Source organism: Scardinius erythrophthalmus (assembly GCF_964197995.2).
Source record: "Scardinius erythrophthalmus genome assembly, chromosome: 10".
Taxonomy (NCBI): domain Eukaryota; kingdom Metazoa; phylum Chordata; class Actinopteri; order Cypriniformes; family Leuciscidae; genus Scardinius; species Scardinius erythrophthalmus.
In genome coordinates, this window is record NC_138230.1 from 16,640,286 (window position 1) to 16,659,306 (window position 19,021).

The window sequence follows — 19,021 nt, forward strand, 5'->3', positions numbered from 1 at the left end:
GGATACTAGAGTACAATAAATCATTCATGCTTTATTAATCAGTATTAATAATTCAAATTGTTTATTAAAATCTGAATATGAGTTAAGAATGGCAAAGACTACAATGAATGTTAGATGAAAAACCAACATTATTTTCTCTCCTCTCAGAATCAGTTGACTCCAGTCAGCAAGGGAGCTTATCGAGAATACTTGGGCAAACTGGACCTTCAATATGCCAAACTGCTGGTACGCTCTTCAATCTAGAACTAATACACACAGATCACTTTGTTGAATCTTAATTATGAATCCTAAAATATCTTTGTTCCAAACCCAATAACACAAAGCCTGATAAAAAAGAATTAGCTAATTTATGAGTTGGTTGTTGTTCCTCCTCAGAACTCATCCAAGTCACGCTTGCGGAATCTAGATCAGCTGCACGCTTTTGTTGTGGCCGCCACAAAAGAGCTGATGTGGCTGAACGAAAAAGAAGAGGAGGAAGTGAACTATGATTGGAGTGACCGAAACTCCAACATGACCGCCAAGAAGGACAACTATTCTGTAAGGCCACCAACACTTTTGAACATGATTCCACCTACATTAAATTTACAGGTGGAATCATGTTCATGTTTCAATTGTAGAGAATCCTCTGAAATGATTGCATTTCATTGCATTTGATAATGACAGTGGATGCTGCTGTGCTGTCTTGTAGGGTTTGATGCGAGATCTTGAACACAGAGAGAAGAGAGTGAACAATGTCCAGCTGACCGGAGACAAACTGTTGAAAGATGGCCATCCTGCCAGGAAGACTGTGGAGGTGCACAATTTTACATTTAATAATTTGTGTATCTGTTAACCTTTGGTTGCTTACTCGTGGACACTTACTGTAATATCCAGCAATATTACTGCTTTAAATGCACTGACACTATCGAATGAAAACAAAACTACAGCTGAATAACGACACTATTGTCTTCTGTCGAGCTGCATATTGCTGAAATTAACTTGTTTCATAATTGATGAATTTTACACAGTTATTGAACTAAAGTAAATCACCACATATATATATTAGGAGAGAATTGTTTGAAACTCCAGCTGTTTGTATTCTATTACTCTTTAGGCTTTCACTGCAGCTCTTCAGACTCAGTGGAGCTGGATCCTTCAGCTGTGCTGTTGCATTGAGACTCATCTGAAAGAAAACACCGCCTACTTCCAGGTACACTCAACAAACACGTATGCTTGTAAACAGTGGGTTTGCAGTTCACATCCAAGTAGACAGCCAAATGGATTTACTTATCAGAATTATTTTGATCTCCAAAATTTCTGTTCTACAGTTCTTCTCAGATGTTAAAGAGGCTGAAGAAAGGATGAAGAAGATGGAGGACACGATGAAGAAGAAATATGTGTGTGACCGCTCAATCACGGTTACACGGCTTGAGGATCTGCTACAAGATGCAGTGGTGGGTGTTAATATGAGTGGAATTTTACAATCCTGTATAGAGCTTTTAATTTGACCATTAATTTTCATTGAGACCTTGTGTCTGAAATCAAATTATTCTGTAAAACAGTATGCCTAAAGAGTATTATGTCAGAATACATTACACATACAGTAGGTGAAAATTACCCAGATGACCTACTACTTCCAGTGAGATTCTGAAGTGCATATTCATGGACACTTTACTATCCCATGAGGCTACGGGAGAGGAGTTGTGAAAGGTGGTGAAGTGATGCTGTAGGTCACATGATAGTAGTACGTCATTGCTTATGCTTGTAATCACTGGGTTTGTAGTTCACATCCAAGTGACATTTACGTGAATCAGTTCATACTCTCTATTTCAGTTAGTTGATTAACTCCATTCAGTGCTTCGTTTGAGTCGTAAAATTATTAACGCATTTGACGCACCCGCCCCGCCCCAGATCTATGTAGTTCATCTTACATTTCATAAAGTTGATTGGTTACGAACATGAAACAACTCACTGCATGATGTAGCCTATAGAATGCGGTTATAATGACCCTAAAATTCAAGATATCAGGGCAATATGAATTTTTGTCTCGTATTTATATCATGATAAAATTAAGCAATATCACTTAAAGGTAGGGTAGGTAGGATTTTTATAAAAAACTTTTTTTCAAATTTGTTTAAACTGTCTTTATATACCAATACATAATTAAAATGTAAGTGCTCTGAAAAAGTCAAGTGACTGTAGACCTTTTAATCTGCAATAAACACAGCTCATTATTTCCATTCGGGACGAAACAATTGATTGGTTTGGGCGACTGTCACTCACTCTCGCAACCATGGCTACCACCCCTGTTGCTAGATCTGCCCATATTCGCGCGCACCCGTTTGATTTGAGGAGTGCAAGAGAGGCGCGGAACCTACGAAGAGTAAAATTATGGCAGAGAAAGAGCATTCAAAATTCAAAACTACTTCCTCGGACCCTGGTTGCCCGCACTCTTGAACGACCTCCTCTGCTTCGCCCTCGACCCCGGACCTGTCCTCGAACCGACGAAGCGGTACTTGTCTCCGGAGTGTAGTCTACATTAGAGTCAACAATGTTTTCATCATGGAAACTCTTACATGCAAAACACCGTATATGTTATGAATCTTACACGAAATTCACCTTCATCACAGTGTAACTGATGGTAATGGAAAAACGTGTATCAATGCAACCTGTTTTTAGCTTTGCCTTATAAATATAGCTCGTTACCGAATCAAACAAAGTAGGCCATATTTTAAACTTTACCAGTATCGATATGCTAGCTTGATAGTGAGTACTAAAAGAAATCTTATTTGTTTATATTCATAGTGATAAAGTTATGCACTGCGCTCCTTCCTCTCCACTCGTCTCAGGTAAATAAATGCGTCTTCCAGCTGAGCCTGAGCGTTTGGCGTCGCGCGTTCATGTGTTCTGGGGGCGTGGCTTTGGAAGGAGCTCAGAAGGGAGGGGGTGGAGTAAATGGAAATAATTAGCTGTGTTTACAACAGTCATGAGAGGTCTACAGACACTCGATTTTTATACTCTCTTTTTCAGAGTACTTACATTTTAATTATGTATTGGTATATAAAGACCTACCCTGCCTTTAAGTGCTGTTTTTGTCCTGAATAGCACGAGTACAAATGTGATATTGATTTTATACAACAGTTCAATAAATAAGAAGTTAATATTGTGTTATATTTTAGACACAGTATTGTCTGCTTTTTCTCAATTTTGCCAATGAAAATATTACCTATAAATCCAGAGCAGAACTGTTGTGCATATCTGAGCAACACACAGTGGTGCATCGTTTCTGAATGAATCCGCATTTTAATCATTCGAATCATTCGTGTGAACCAATGATTCAATGGCACATTCATAAAAAAACCTGTTTGAAATACCCTTAAATAGGGCACTATTTGAGGGGACAGACATTTGTAGTGCTGTCCGAAACCATAGCGGACGTTATTGAGTGCACTCATTCAATCCCACAATGCACAGCAATAGCAAGTGTACAACCGATGTACGCTCAACGGCTAGAGAATTCCCATAATGCACTGTGACGTTCACGCAGAATGAATTCCTGCGTCTGGCGCCCGCAGCTAAAACAGCCATCCATCCATTTTCCAAACCGCTAGTCCAATATGGCTACAGCATTATATTATACAGGTATAAATTCCTTTTTACTTGATTATAAAAAAAATTATTTAAGGTGTATACATGCTCGCTTCCATGTCAGAGTTACTACTGGAGCTTAGTTTGCTAAGTTTAATGATTATTAAACAGCAAGTACAAATTATGCAAAAGCTGCAGCCCTTCCTGCGCACTCAGTGTCCGAATTCACTCACTTGTTTTCATTCACTCCCTCAAGTAGACTATATTAGTTGAGTAATGTAGGGAACGTCTCGGTTACGTATGGTAACCCTCGTTCCCTGAGTCCAGGGAACGGAGACGCCTCGTCGGGGGAGTTCCCCTGACGAATTGGGATCACGCTAGGGAGACCAATTGCCTTCGAGTGAATTAAAACGAGCCAATGAACATTGGCATGCAACATTTGCATTCCGCAGCCCGCCTACCAGCGCGGGTATAAAGCCCGGAAGCAAACATTGCATCATCGCTTTTCGCTGAGGAGCCGAACAGTGTCCAGCCCTCCGCGAAGGTACAGCAACATGGCGACGGGACGAGGCGTCTCCGTTCCCTGGACTCAGGGAACGAGGGTTACCATACGTAACCGAGACGTTCCCTTTCGTCAGCAGGGAACTCCGACGCCTCGTCGGGGGAGTTCCCCTGACGAATTGGGATCCCTACCAAAATGCCATGGTGCTGGCCCCTTCCAGCGCCCAGCTAAGCTACAGCCCTGCAGCAGTTTCCAGAAATTTTGCGGGAGCTAGCTAGGGAATCACACTGCTGTTCCACAAGACCCAATCAGTGGATATTGGATAACACTGGGAAAGCGTGCCCGTCCCCAAGGAAAATAATAATGGGGGGGAACGCTGCGGAAGCTGAGGCAGCCTAGAGGAAGGCCCTCAAATACACACATGTACTAACCACGTAGGGTAGTGAAACATATGGCAGTCCTTGAAGGTAGTCCCAGTCCGGAGGAGTGTGGAGCGTACTCAACAGGGACGACAGAATGAGTCTGTCAAGGGGAAGACACGGCTGAACTGCACGTGGCAATCATGGGTCACCGCAGGGACCACTGGAAAAGCACCCAGTCTACTAGCAACTCCTTACTGAAGGTAGCAGACCTGGTGCCGGGCGGTCCGCAACGCCTGGCACCGGAGGGGTGATGGAGGAACTCACGAGGTTAGCCGTTTGTTGGGTAACCAACGGAGCAAAAAGACGCACGTATCCGCTCACGGAATGGCGTCGCAAGCCGACACACCTATTCCCTCTAATTACTGGCCGTAGCGAGTACTCGGGAGGAAACCGGTTCCACACGTAGGCTATAAAACCTAGCGAACGTGTTCGGTGTCGCCCAGCCCGCAGCTCTACAAATGTCTGTTAGCGAGGCGCCTTGTGCCAGAGCCCAAGAAGCGGCAACACTCCTAGTGGAATGAGCCCGCAACCTGGGAGGGCAGGGCTCACCCTGGGACTCATAAGCCCTGGTGATAGCATCCACTATCCAGTGGGCTAACCTCTGCTTGGAGACAGCCTTCCCCTTCTGCTGGCCTCCGTAACAACAAAGAGCTGATCTGAGGTCCTAAAGCTTTGCGTTCTGTCTATATAAACCCAGAGGGCCCGGACGGGACAGAGAAAAGCTAGGGCTGGGTCTGCCTCCTCCTGGGGCAGCGCTTGCAGGTTCAGTACCTGGTCCGCGAAGGGAGTGGTAGGAACCTTGGGCACATATCCGAGCCTGGGTCTCAATATAACCTGAGAAAGGCCAGGCCCGAACTCTAGGCACGATTCGTCGACCGAAAATGCCTGCAGATCCCCCACCCTCTTGAAGGAAGCCAATGCTAACAGGAGCGCTGTCTTAATGGACAGGATTTTAAGCTCGACTGTCAGCAAAGGCTCAAAAGGAGGACTTTGGAGCGCTTTAAGCACTAAAGTTAAGTCCCAAGAGGGTACAGGGTGCAAGTCGCGAGGTGGATTTAGCCTCCTAGCACCCTTGAGGAATCTGATGACCAGGTCGTGCTTCCCCACGGACTTACTTTCAACTACATCGTGATGTGCGGCTATTGCGGCAACATACACTTTGAGGGTAGAGGGAGACAGCCTTCAACCCCTGTTGTAGGAAGGAGAGCACGACTCTGACCGGGCAAGTTCGTGGGTTCTCCCCGTGGGAAGAACACCAGCCGACGAACAGGTTCCACTTCAGAGCGTAGAGGCGCCTCGTAGAGGGGGCTCTAGCTGAAGAGATGGTATCTACCACTGCCTGTGGCAGGCCATCTAGAACCTCCGCATCCCGTCCAGGGACCAGACATGGAGTTTCCAGAGGTCTGGACACGGGTGCCATAGAGTGCCCCGTCTCTGAGGAAGAAGGTCGTTCCTCAGAGGAATCGGCCAAGGAGGGGCTGTCGCGAGGAGCATGAGTTCTGGGAACCAAGTCCGGGTTGGCCAATACGGGGCTACCAAAAGGACCTGCTCCTCGTCCTCCCTGACCTTGCACAGTGTCTGTGCAAGAAGGCTCACTGGGGGGAACGCATATTTGCGTAAGTCCCGGGGCCAGCTGTGTGCCAGGGCACCCGTGCCGAGAGTTCCTTCGGTCAGGGAGTAATACCACTGGCAATGGGTCGTGTCCGGAGAGGCAAACAGGTCTACCTGTGCGGCTCCGAAGATTCGCCAAATCAGCTGGACCACCTGGGGATGGAGTCGCCATTCTCCCAGAAGGGAAGGCTGACGTGAAAGCTCGTCGGCCACACAATTGAATTCCCCTGGGACATGAACGGCACGAAGCGACCTCAGATGCTTCTGACTCCATTGGAGGAGGTGGGAGGCGAGTCGCGACATACGACGGGAGCGCAGACCACCTTGTCGGTTGATGTACGCAACGGTCGCAGTGCTGTCCGTACGGACCAGTACGTGCTTGTGTCTGAGAAACCCCTTGAGGCGACACAAGGCCAAGCGTACTGCTTGCAACTCTAGGCAGTTGATGTGCCAATGCAGCTGGGGCCCCGTCCACAGACCCGAGACTGCATGCCCTTTGTACGTGGCCCCCCAACCCTTGGCAGAAGCATCTGTGAACACCACAGCATGCCTGGAAATCTGGACTAGGGGCACTCCGGCCCGTAGAAACCCAGGATCCGACCAAGGGGTGAAGGTTTGGCGACAGTGCGGGGTGACTTTGACCCGGAACGTGCCGCTCTGCCACGCCCACCTCGGGACTCGATCGTGAAGCCAGTGCCGGAGCGGTCTCATATGCAACAAGCCGAGCGGTGTTACTGCGGCTGCGGCTGCCATATGCCCCAGGAGCCTCTGAAACTGTTTCAGTGGGACCGCTGTCCTGCCTCGAAAGGACTTGAGACAGGTGAGCACTGACTGGACGCGCTCCTCTGTGAGGCGCGCAGTCTGAGCGACCGAGTCCAGTTCCACACCGAGATAAGAGATCCTCTGCACGGGGCAGAGTTTGCTCTTCTCCCAGTTGACCTGAAGCCCCAACTGACTGAGGTGACGGAGCACCATGTCCCTGTGATCGCACAACACATCTCGCGAGTGAGCAAGAATGAGCCAGTCGTCGAGATAGTTGAGAATGCGAACGCCTTGTTCTCTCATGGGAACAACGGCCACCTCCGCGACTTTCGTGAAGACACGGGGCGACAAGGCCAGCCCGAAGGGTAGGACCTTGTACTGATATGCTCGACCCTCGAAAGCAAACCAAAGAAATGGTCTGTGTCGAGGAAGAATCGAGACATGAAAGTACGCGTCCTTCAGGTCGATCGCTGCAAACCAATCCCGGGGACGGATGCATTCGAAAATGCGTTTCTGCGTGAGCATCTTGAACGGGAGCTTGTGCAGGGCCCGATTCAATACTCGCAGATCCAGGATTGGCCGTAACCCACCGCCTTTCTTGGGTACAATGAAGTAAGGGCTGTAAAACCCTGACCTCATATCGGCTGGAGGGACCGGCTCGAACGCGTCCTTCGCCAGCAGGGCGTCGATCTCTTTCCGCAAGATAGGAGCATCCACTGGACGCACATGGGTAAAGTGGATGCCCTTGAACTTGGGAGGCCGGTGTGCAAACTGAGTTGCATAGCCGAGCCGAAAGGTGTGGATGAGCCAGTGCGACGGCCTCGGGAGCGCTAGCCAGGCTCCGAGAAACTGCCGCAACGAGCCCACCCGCACCGCCGGCGTACCCGCGGAGGGGCAGCGAGGCGGAAGGCAGGGACACGGCTCCGGTGGCATTGTAGCGGCCGAGAGCGGGGTCTGGGTGTGTATTTGGACAACACCTACCTGCCTCCACCGGGGGACAGACGGCAGAGAAGACCCTAGAGTGTTCTGCTGCGGGCTGTCGCCTGGCGAGAGAAGGGGAGGAGACGAGGAGCGAGGCCCAAGGGCGGCTGCTGGTCTCCGTACCTTCCCGCCCAGCAGCAGACAGGAGTGACGTGACCGGGGTGGCGCCACTGCTATCTGAGAGCTGGGGAGAGGGGAACGAGAGCGGCGCAGCTCGGGGGCGGCGCACACTGCCATTCTGACCCTCTCAGACGGAGGAGACTGGTCTTATTTTACTGCCAGTCTCAACCGTGAGGGGAAACGAGGAGCGAGGCCCGGGGGCATCGAGTCCTGGTTTCCGCCTCACCCAGCGAGAGACGAGAGTGACGAGGCCGAAGCCCTCACTGCCATCTGAGCGCTGGGGCCCGTGAGCGACTTAGAGGAAGTGGACTGCTCAAACTTTGGGTACCACTGACTGGATGACCAGCGGCGGAACAGAAACAAAATTCTCCACCCGGCCCTCTCCCGGGGGAAGGAGTGGTGATGACACGCACTCCCGAAGAGCAGAATGTCACATACTCTGGTCGCTTCTCTCAGAGTTATTTCCCTTCCTTTTGCTAGGGGGAAACAACTCTGAGCGGGCTGGTTTTGAGGCGCTCCTGGACCACAAGTGTGGACATCGTCTGACCGAGGGCCAGCGTTGTGACTAATCACGGTCAGTCACTAAGCGCAGCTCCACCCCGAGTCAGAACTACCCACGTGCAGTGAAAGTGCAGGGGTAGTGAGAGAGGAAAAACTTCTGCAGATTTAGGCATGTTTGGCTTGCCATATTGGCACCAAAAAGCTTCCATACTGCCAAAATTTTTCACACACATCCAGGCACTTTAGAATAGCCCAGGAAAGTGTGGCTGTCAAGTCTGAATCTTCAGCATGAGAACACACCATTATAGAAGGAACTCAGCATTATTTTCAGAGTATAACAGCCCTCTCTCCGATGTAGCAATCGACATCTGCCCTCCCCTGGGGCCCCGAATGAAATGCTTGGTCCCTGATGAGAAAGACCAGAATCCCATCCGAAAGCCTCGACGGCACACGGCATGCTGAGCGGCTCAAGCCTTTACGAGAAAGGGGAGACGAACAACGTGCCGACGTGGTTATGCACTCATGAGAGAACATAACCACCCACAAACACAGTCTCAACACACTGATTAGGCATGTGAAACAGTGATCATGGCCGTCAACCAGGCATGCAAGACAGTGAACGTGGCCATCGCCTTGATGACACACGGCACGCTGAGCGCTCAAGCCTGCAGGCAAGGCGAACAACGTGCCGACGTGGTCATGCTCTCATAAGAAAGCATAAACCACCCACGAACACAGTCTCAGCATGTTTGCGATGCGCTAGAGGAGTAGGAAGCTCGTGAGGATCTTTCACCTGGCGAGACATTCCGTACTGTAACCCTCAGACCACCAAATGCTCATTAACCAAAGTAGTCCTCTTTTTAGAAAAGGAACTAAATTGGGGAACAAGCAAATGGGACTCAACCTCGTAGAGGCACACGAGTCTCGGCCGCGCATCTAGAGCGCCGAATGACGCGCGCTGAGTTGCCGTGACAACCCGCGCTGTCAGCCGGCGCTCGACGGCACACGGCACATTGAACGGCTCGATCCTTTAAAAAGGGGAGACGAACAACGTGCCGACGTGGTCATGCACTCATGAGAGAGCATGAACCACCCACGAACGCAGCTTCAACACACCGATTAGGCATGTGAAACAGCGGTCGTGGCCGTCAATGAGGACAGGAAACGATCGCATCCAGAAACACACGAGTGAAACGTCATCCTGAAAAGGACGCGATCTTCACTCGTGTTGCTCTTTCAGGAAGAAAGTACTCTCTTTATTGTGCTGAAGCACACAGGGATCCAACGCGGCGACACAGCGGGGAAACTGCAAGCCCGCTGTGCGCACTCAACCGTTTACCAGCTGTGAAAACAGCTTTTGAATTAACAGTGTAGACGCAGCCGGCAGACAGGAATCGCTTGGTCGCTGAAGCGCCGTCTCACCAACACAGAAAGATCCCCTCCTGAAACAGCAGACTCGTTGAGCGTAAGAAAGATACAATCTTAAGCTCATTCACTCAAAGAGGACACAAACGGTCGGCTCCGAAGCAATAAGCGATGATGCAATGTTTGCTTCCGGGCTTTATACCCGCGCTGGTAGGCGGGCTGCGGAATGCAAATGTTGCATGCCAATGTTCATTGGCTCGTTTTAATTCACTCGAAGGCAATTGGTCTCCCTAGCGTGATCCCAATTCGTCAGGGGAACTCCCCCGACGAGGCGTCGGAGTTCCCTGCTGACGAAAGGGAACAGTGAATAAGGGTACAGGTGGCGATTTAGACGTAGCCAAAGAGAGCCATTTACTTGAATCCGCCGTTTGAACGAATCGAATGAATGAATGTCTCAATGACTTGTTCATTTAGACATTTACCGCCTCTTGTTTAGAGTATCAAATCATTTCATATTTCCATATAATAAAAAAAACATTACAGTTCACCCAAAAATGAAAATTCTGTCATTATTTACTCAACCTAATGGCCGTCAAAGCCTAAAACTATATGTGTAATAAATTCTATGTTGAATCAAATAAAATATTTTTTATATGTCTATTTGATGCTTCTCTCATTTAACACCATGATGACTTTAAATTATCTTTTGTGGGTAATTTTTCATTTGATGTGCGATAAATTAGATGAATTAATCGCCACATCATGTAATTATTTAGATTAAAATTTGTAATCGCTTGATATAATATATATATGATCAAAAGTTTACATGCACCTGCAAAATGTTAATTATTTTAACAAAATAAGAGGGATATAGCCCACAAGACAAAATAAAAATGTTATTTATAAAAACGACCTCTTCAAAAGTTAACATACACTTGATTCGTAATACTGTGTATCCTTACTAGAGGATCCATGAGGGATCCTGTTTTGTCCTGAGCAGTAAAACTGCCCTCTGTTCTTCAGAAAAATCCTCAAATTCTTTGGTTTTCCAGAATCTTTTGCATATTTGAACCCTGCAGTATGATTTGAGATCCATCTGTTCACACTGAGGACAATTGAGAGACTAATACAGGACTTTTATACAGGACTCCCTTGTAAAAGAGACTGTGTCTCAATGGGACTTTTCCTGTTTAAATAAAGGTTATATATATATATAATACACAACTATTACGAAAGTGAAACATACACTGATTCTCCAGAAGTATACTATATAAACATCTTTTTATGTAAGATATAAAGATGTAAGATGTATTATATCTTATTCAAGACAGTATTAAATCCAAAATTTAAATGCGTTTTGTATGATCCCTTTTATTTTGTTAGAATAATGAACATTTTGCAGATTCTGCAAGGTGTATGTAAACTTTTGATCACAACTGTATATACATAGATAGATATATACACACATACATATGCAAATGTGTCTCTTTGGACATCAGGAGGAAAAAGAACAGCTAAATGAATTCAAGACACACCTGGAGGGTCTCAACCGGAGAGCCAAGACCATTATCCAGCTCAAGCCGAGGAACACCGCTCACCCCGTCAAGGGCAAATTACCCATTCAGGCTGTTTGTGACTTCAAACAAATGGAGGTAAAGCAGAGACACTGAGTCACTTGTTTTTTTTTTTGTTTTTTTTTTTGCATGTGTGTATGTGTGTACATGGGTAATAAAATAAACTGAATTATTCCTAGGGGCTCAATTAAGAACACACAAACAACTCTTTGAACCGTGTGTTTATTTGCTTTTCTATATTCCAGTCCCTCTTTCAAAAAATGGATGAAGAAGTCACATGTGTGATCATGCTCTTGCTCACCATGGGTGTAATGTGTGATCTAGCATGAATATCTTGCTATTACATAGGCTCAGCAATTAGCCTCACCCATTTGTTCTTGCTCGTAGTCACTGCAATTATATTGTCATATACACAATGCAATCCGTATCACTGTAATCACTTCAAACTTAATTAACATCCTTAATTTTTTTGGACCAGATCACGGTACACAAAGGAGATGAGTGTGCCCTGGTGAACAACTCCCAACCGTACAATTGGACAGTGCGAAACTCCAGTGGAAATGAAGCCACAGTACCGTCCATCTGTTTCATTGTCCCTCCCACCAACAAAGAAGCTATGGATGTCAGCTCTGGGTAACACAGCACAACCTAATACTAGTGCACAAGACTAACCTCACTTGACTTCCCTTCCTTCAGTTGGCAGCACATTCAGATTCCACATACTTTTATCGGTCTGGGAGACGGGATGTGTTGTTTTCTTGCGATGTTGCAATATAAACCAAATCTTTCTGATTAGTGTTTGGCTTTCCTTCTTATCCTTTGATTTGTTTTTTAACCTCAGTATGGATGCGAGTCTGCAGAGGCTGATGGTTCTTTGGCAAAGGCTACATGTTGATATGAAGAGCCTGCTGTCCTGGCAGTACTACATGCGAGATATCCTGCTTATCAACTCCTGGAATTTTATCATGGTAACTAGCACACACACCCATTTTTAGATGCGTTCAAAAACTTGATAAAAAATAGTAGAACCCAGGATGCACCTATATTAAAAGGCTGGTGCTAATGGCCTAAAAATTAGTTATCATTTTGTGTAAATAACTGAAAAAGAAAATCAGTCCTTTTAAAAAATACAGTATGAAAAATGTATACACTACCATTCAAAAGTGAAAAATGATGAGACTTTTACATTGTTAGAAAAACTTTCTATTTCAAATTCATGCTGTAATTACTAATCATCAGAGAGAGAGAAAAAAAATGTGTCACGTTTCAACAACAATATTAGACTGCACAACAGTTTTTAGCATTGATAATGAAAAGAAAAGTTTCTTAAGCACCAAATCAGCATATTAGAATAATTTATGAAGGATAATGTGACATTAGGTAGACCAGGGTAATGGCTGCTGAAATTCTGAATTGTAATGATATTTCACAATATTAATGTTTTTGCTGTGTGTTTGATGTAATAAATGCAGCCTTGGTGAGCATAAGAGTCTTCTTTCAAAAACATAAAAGGTAGTGCATTCATTTTGAGTTTTGCTGAAGCTTACATTTAACAGTATTATTAAATTATTATCAGTGTTTTTTAACTGTATTAAATGTTTTGTGTAAAAACATTTTAACATTCACAATTAAATATTCAGTTTCAGCCAATATATGTCTAATATCAATTGCTACGATAAATATAATCTCTAATATTGGCTTATAACTGATACAAATTGATTATTATGTATTGTATGCAGAGGCATACGAACTGAAAAGTTGCATTTTAAACCTTATAAATTTACTCATTATAAGTAATTGGGTGACATTGTTTTCTAATTTTGTGTAGTTCAAGACTCTGAGAGTTGAGGAATATCGACTGACCCTGAAGAACCTGGAGCAGCACTATCAGGCCTTCATACGTGACAGTCAAGATTCTGATCTCTTCGGTGCTGATGATCGCTTGCAAGCTGAGAACAGTTACAGCAAAGCCACTCAACACTATGATAACCTTCTACGCTCCGTTGAACAAGGTGGGTGTCTGATAAGGTCAGCTGGTTTGTTCAGATGTATAGAAACCGTTCATCACTTTCACAGTTCAATGAAATTGCAAACATACAAAGTCATCTTGGCTTCAGCAACACCCCTGTTTTAAGACTTTAAGACTGTCCCTGAGCATGGCTGAAGATTTTTCTGCATGCTTGAAGCAACACAAAAGCATTATGACTTGTAGGAATTTCAAGATGGCTCTGGATAGGGCATTCATCCAACTCCCATTATGACTGTGAGACTTATTTTTCAGAACATGTTCTCATCCAAAAGGACAGCGCACTGGGTAAAGATCCGAGAGTGGATTTTTTAACAAACTGTGAATGATATGTCCATGTCATTGTTTGTTTCATACTTTCATGTGCATTTTGTTCTAATCCACATTGACTCCAGGGATTTTTAGCATGTTTTTCTCAGATTTTCTCACCATTTGACAGTTTGAAATGCACTGTACTCACTTAAAAGTGTGCAAATGAACTGATTTACTTGATCTTTAAGGTCTGAAACATTCTCTATGAAAGTACTTGAATGCAAATGCTTCTATAGATATGCAAGCTCGATTTCATGTACCTATATATTGTATGGATACTGCATGGATTTAATGTTTTTAAAGAAGAAACATTCTTAGATGTGTGTGCTTTTGCTTTTTTATCTGTATTTTTCCAAAATTTAAGAGCATTTCTTGAGCTTTTTTAACACAAAGTATGTCAATTATTTAGGGGAACAGGATGAGTCAGTATGCAAGAGTTACATCACCCAGATAAAAGAGCTGAGATTGAGACTGGAAGGCTGTGAGAATCGCACAGTGAACCGCCTCAGACAGATGGTAGACAAGGAGCCTCTCAAAGCCTGTTCACAGAGAGCCACTGAACAGAAGGTCTGCATAAACACTGTATTAATATACATTATACCATTGAATCCATCAAGAAATGCCTTCAAATGTATATAGACCTTATGCAGCCCCTTTTCAGCACTGCGCTCGTTATCTTTTGACTTCCGGTTTTATTTTCACAGCGATCTTGCGTATTTATGAATGAACGGCTCGTTTTAAAATCTTCCCGGTCTACTGACATTTGTTAAGACATCTGGTTTAAACATTACAATCCTCATTATAACTTTCGTTAACTTTATATTAAGTAAATCCACTTCAAAAGCTAATTACTCCTAGACACCAATCTATGGCATTGGTGTCTAGGAGTAATAGCTTTTGAAGTGGATTTATGAAGTAAATATACAGAGCGACCGCAAAAACGGAAGTTCAAAGACAATATTCTAAAGATGGTGGCGCCCTTGTTTCTCTGGCGCATAAGGTCTATATATACAGTGCTATGCATAAGTTTAGACACCCATGCTAAAGTTGACTAAAAAGAGGAATAAAAAATCATCTTTTGGAAATTGAACTTAATGCCTTAATTAAAAAAATTAGGAAAAATCCAGCCTTTAAGGACACCAATTTTCTTTGTGAATGAATAATGTATCATAAATAAATAGATGTTCTTCCTTGAAATATAGGGTGCATAAGTTTGGACACCCCTATGTTAAATTCCCATAGAGCCAGGCAGATTTTTATTTTTAAAGGCCAGTTACTTCATGGATCCAGGATACTATGCATCCTGATAAAGTTCCCTTGGCCTTTGGAATTAAAATAGCCCCACATCATCACATAGCCTTCACCATACCTAGAGATTGGCATGGAGTACTTTCCATAAGATCATCTCTCAATGCAAATCAAACTAGCTATTAGGCTAACTGAAATAAAACCATGCCAATCTCTAGGTATGGTGAAGGCTATGTGATGATGTGGGGCTATTTTAATTCCAAAGGCCAAGGGAACTATATCAGGATGCATAGTATCCTGGATCCATGAAGTAACTGGCCTTTAAAAATAAAAATCTGCCTGCCTCTATGGGAATTTAACATAGGGGTGTCCAAACTTATGCACCCTGTATTTTAAGGAAGAATATTTATTTATTTACGATACATTATTCATTCACAAAGAAAATTGGTGTCCTTAAAGGTTGGATTTTTCCTAATCTTTTAAATTAAGGCATTAAGTTCAGTTTCCAAAAGATGATTTTTTATTCCTCTTTTTAGTCAACTTTAGTATGGGTGTCTAAACTTATGCATAGCACTGTAACACATGAAAAGCCTGTGTATGTCTACTGCAATCATTAATTTTTTTATTTTTAATTAATTGAAATCTTAATATATATTATTCAATGACTAAATCCTTGTGTATTCTCACGTCGTCCTACAGAAAGTGCAGACTGAGTTGGAGGGTATAAAGAAAGACCTGGATAAGATGGTGGAGAAGAGTGAAGCAGTGCTGGCCACATCTCAGCAGTCCAGTTCAGCCCCTGTCCTGCGCTCAGAAATAGACATCACCCAGAAAAAGATGGAGCACGCCTACAGTCTTTCTTCTGTGTATCTCGACAAGTGAGTTTCAAGTCCATTTTTTATACATATATACACTACCGTTCTAAAGTTTGGCTTAGGTAAGCTGTTTTAATGTTTTTGAAAGAAGTCTCTTATGCTCACCAAGGCTGCCTTTATTTGATCAACGATATAGTAAAAGCTGCAATGATGTGAAATATTATTACTATTTAAAATAACAGTTTTCTATTTTAATGTATTTTAAAATGTAATTTATTCCTGTGATGGCAAAGCTGAATTTTCAGGAGCCATTATTCCAGTCTTTAGCGTCACATGATCCTTCAAAAATCATTCTGATATGCTGATCATCAATGTTGAAAATAGTTGTGCTGTTTTATTTTTTGGAGGAAACTGTGATACTTTTTACATGATTATTTGATGAGTAGAAGTTTAATAGAAAGTAAATAGAAATAGCATTTTTTGTAACTATATAAAAAAAAATCTGTCACTTTCAATGTAATGCATCCTTGTACAATAAAACCCCAAACTTTTGAACTTATTTAGATTGAAGTATCCAATAGAAATGTTTTTTTACTTTTCCACACTAAGTCATCTTTTTGTCCTTCCCATATAATATTATGCTGATCCTATTATTTTTGTCCATAAAGGCTGAAGACCATCGACATGGTAATCCGCAGCACACAAGGAGCAGAAGACATTCTCAATAAATATGAGAACCAGTTGCGGGATGTGAACAAAGTTCCTGTTAATGAGAAAGAGATTGAGGCCACTCAAACACAGCTCCAGGTACATTGTCTCTCGCACAATAACCCAATTATGCATGAAATTGTTTACCACTATAAGCTAAAATCATACATGACCTCACAAACATGTTAATGTTCTTTCCTTTTTTTTTTGACTCTAGAAACTGCGCTCAGAAGCGGAGGGAAAGCAAGCTACGTTTGACCGCCTGGAAGAGGAGCTTCAGAGGGCTACAGCGGTGACCGACCGTATGTCTCAGCTGCACAGTGAACGTGACATAGAGCTGGAGCACTACAGGCAGCTGGTGGGCAACCTGAAGGACCGCTGGCAGGCTGTGTTCGCTCAGATTGAGCTGAGGCAGAGAGAACTTGACCTTCTGAGCAGGCAGATGCAGGCTTACAGACAGAGCTGGGACTGGCTCATCCGCTGGATAGCAGATGCCAAGCAGAGGCAGGACAAGCTCCATGCTTTGCCCATTGACAGCAAAGCCCTTCAAGAGCAGCTGACCCAGGAGAAGGTATCTGTCTATCCATCCATCCATCTATCGGTCAATCTGAAATGCAGGGTTTTAATTAATTTTCTGTTCTCAATGCTTTATATAATGAATATCATATAATATTTTGCTAGAAAATCATGTTAATAATCTTTTTATTTACATCATGTCCTTTATTTGTACAGAAACTGCTTGAGGAGATTGAGAAGAACAAGGACAAGGTGGATGAGTGCCAGAAATATGCTAAAGCATACATTGATGCCATAAAGGTTTGTATGAATGATGCCGGCCGCATACATATTTTACTCAAATCTAAATGATTTATGAGTAGCACTCTGACTGAATGTTCTCATCCAGGATTATGAGCTCCAGCTAGTGTCTTATAAAGCTCATGTGGAGCCCATCGCTTCCCCTCTGAAGAAGACCAAAATGGAGTCTGCATCTGATGACATCATTCAAGAGGTACCCTAGAGATCTGATATCCACCTGTCTTTGGCTCTTAATCTGCCATATGCATTAATTTACATACTGTATGCATAACTTATACTGTTCTACTTGGGCTTTTATTTATTGATCTTCTTTGACATGCCAAGTAACTTCAAAAATATCTTTCAGTATGTGACTCTGAGAACACGCTACAGTGAGCTGATGACTCTTTCGACCCAGTATATTAAATTCATCATTGAGACACAGCGCCGCCTAGAGGATGAGGTGGTAAGTATCAAAACCTAAAATCTTAGTATTCTAGCACTTAACTTTAACTCACTAACTTGATCCTTTTTTAGTTTAATTTGTGTATGTATGGACACATGAAATATGTATTTATTTCACTGTACAAACCATATGAGACACAGTTACATTTTTTTATCTTAAGTTATCAAAGAGTAACACAATAGTGAAGTTGAAAAATGCTATTTATGGCCGTGTGCTAAAGGTTAAAGTTCTGGAAATCAAAAATGTACAGTAACAGATTGAGCTGCTCACCTAGGCCTTCAGTAATATAAATGCTAGTGGTGCAGCACATTCCATTTCTTTCACAATGTATGTCTTTCATTATGTGTTTACTCCTATGGAGGTGTTTTTATATCTCTTCCATTATAGTGAGCTCTCAGTCTTCAGCCTGAAGCAAAGTTAAAATATGCTGTTATCCTAAAAATAAAAGTTAGTGCATGGTGCAAAGTACCAGTGATGCCAAATTGTTTCACTAGTTTAATTTCCTGGTTGGATTCTGTCTGCTGCTTAGCTGCATTCTTACCCATCATTCCTTTGTACACTATTTGTTGATTTTCCCTCTTGAAGTTGCTTCAGCCTGACTGTCAGCCCTTCTTCTGTAGCTATTTTCTGCTCAATTTTGGTTTCCATTTTCCTTTCTAACCTTTATTTTCTTGTCTGCTTCTCTAAACTGCTTGCCAGTGCTTTATCATGATGAATGTTTGTCATGTTTGGGCGCTAAAGAGGTAAATTGTCCACAAAAATGCATGTTCATCCTTTTCCAGTCCCTTGTTAATTACATTTGCATTTTGCCATTATTAGGAAATATGTTAACTAAAATATGAACAAAAATATGCATTAATATATATTATTGGATTTGTCAAAATCTACACTTTGGCATTCATCGGACCTGTTTTTCTTCCTTTCTCCCCTTATGGTCTAGCATTATTTAAACATTATTTAATAAGTCTCATTCTTTCTTTGCTGCATCACTAAGCTGTTCTGTTGTAGGCATGATAATACTATGAATATACATTTTCAAATATTCTTTCTTCATTGACCCTTTATAATAGTAGTTTGTCATTTATTAAAAGGTTAAATTTCCATGTTTTGTTAAAAAGGGAATCCAAAACACATTCTGTAACCCTTTTCACTCTAATGTAAAATATATTAAAAACCACAAATCTTCAGTCTTCAAGATGACAGGGTAGAGTTTAAAAAAGGTTTTATTCATTTAAAAAATGTATCC

The 19,021-nt window shown here is 43.2% G+C and overlaps 1 protein-coding gene across 1 annotated transcript in view; it reads left to right on the plus strand.

Annotated features, from left to right (window-relative positions):
• The window catches only part of eppk1 (epiplakin 1), a gene marked incomplete at its 5' end in the record, with an annotated part of 162,725 nt that overhangs the window by 94,299 nt on the left and 49,405 nt on the right, over positions 1-19,021 (plus strand). The window contains 17 exons of the mRNA XM_081375708.1: positions 148-225; positions 376-537; positions 689-793; positions 1,094-1,189; positions 1,308-1,433; positions 11,331-11,483; positions 11,884-12,038; positions 12,247-12,373; positions 13,234-13,417; positions 13,687-13,719; positions 14,153-14,310; positions 15,691-15,869; positions 16,475-16,613; positions 16,732-17,085; positions 17,247-17,330; positions 17,419-17,523; positions 17,677-17,775. Of these exons, the coding sequence (XP_081231834.1) occupies positions 148-225; positions 376-537; positions 689-793; positions 1,094-1,189; positions 1,308-1,433; positions 11,331-11,483; positions 11,884-12,038; positions 12,247-12,373; positions 13,234-13,417; positions 13,687-13,719; positions 14,153-14,310; positions 15,691-15,869; positions 16,475-16,613; positions 16,732-17,085; positions 17,247-17,330; positions 17,419-17,523; positions 17,677-17,775 (2,337 nt within the window). The remainder of the gene's footprint in view (positions 1-147; positions 226-375; positions 538-688; positions 794-1,093; positions 1,190-1,307; positions 1,434-11,330; positions 11,484-11,883; positions 12,039-12,246; positions 12,374-13,233; positions 13,418-13,686; positions 13,720-14,152; positions 14,311-15,690; positions 15,870-16,474; positions 16,614-16,731; positions 17,086-17,246; positions 17,331-17,418; positions 17,524-17,676; positions 17,776-19,021) is intronic.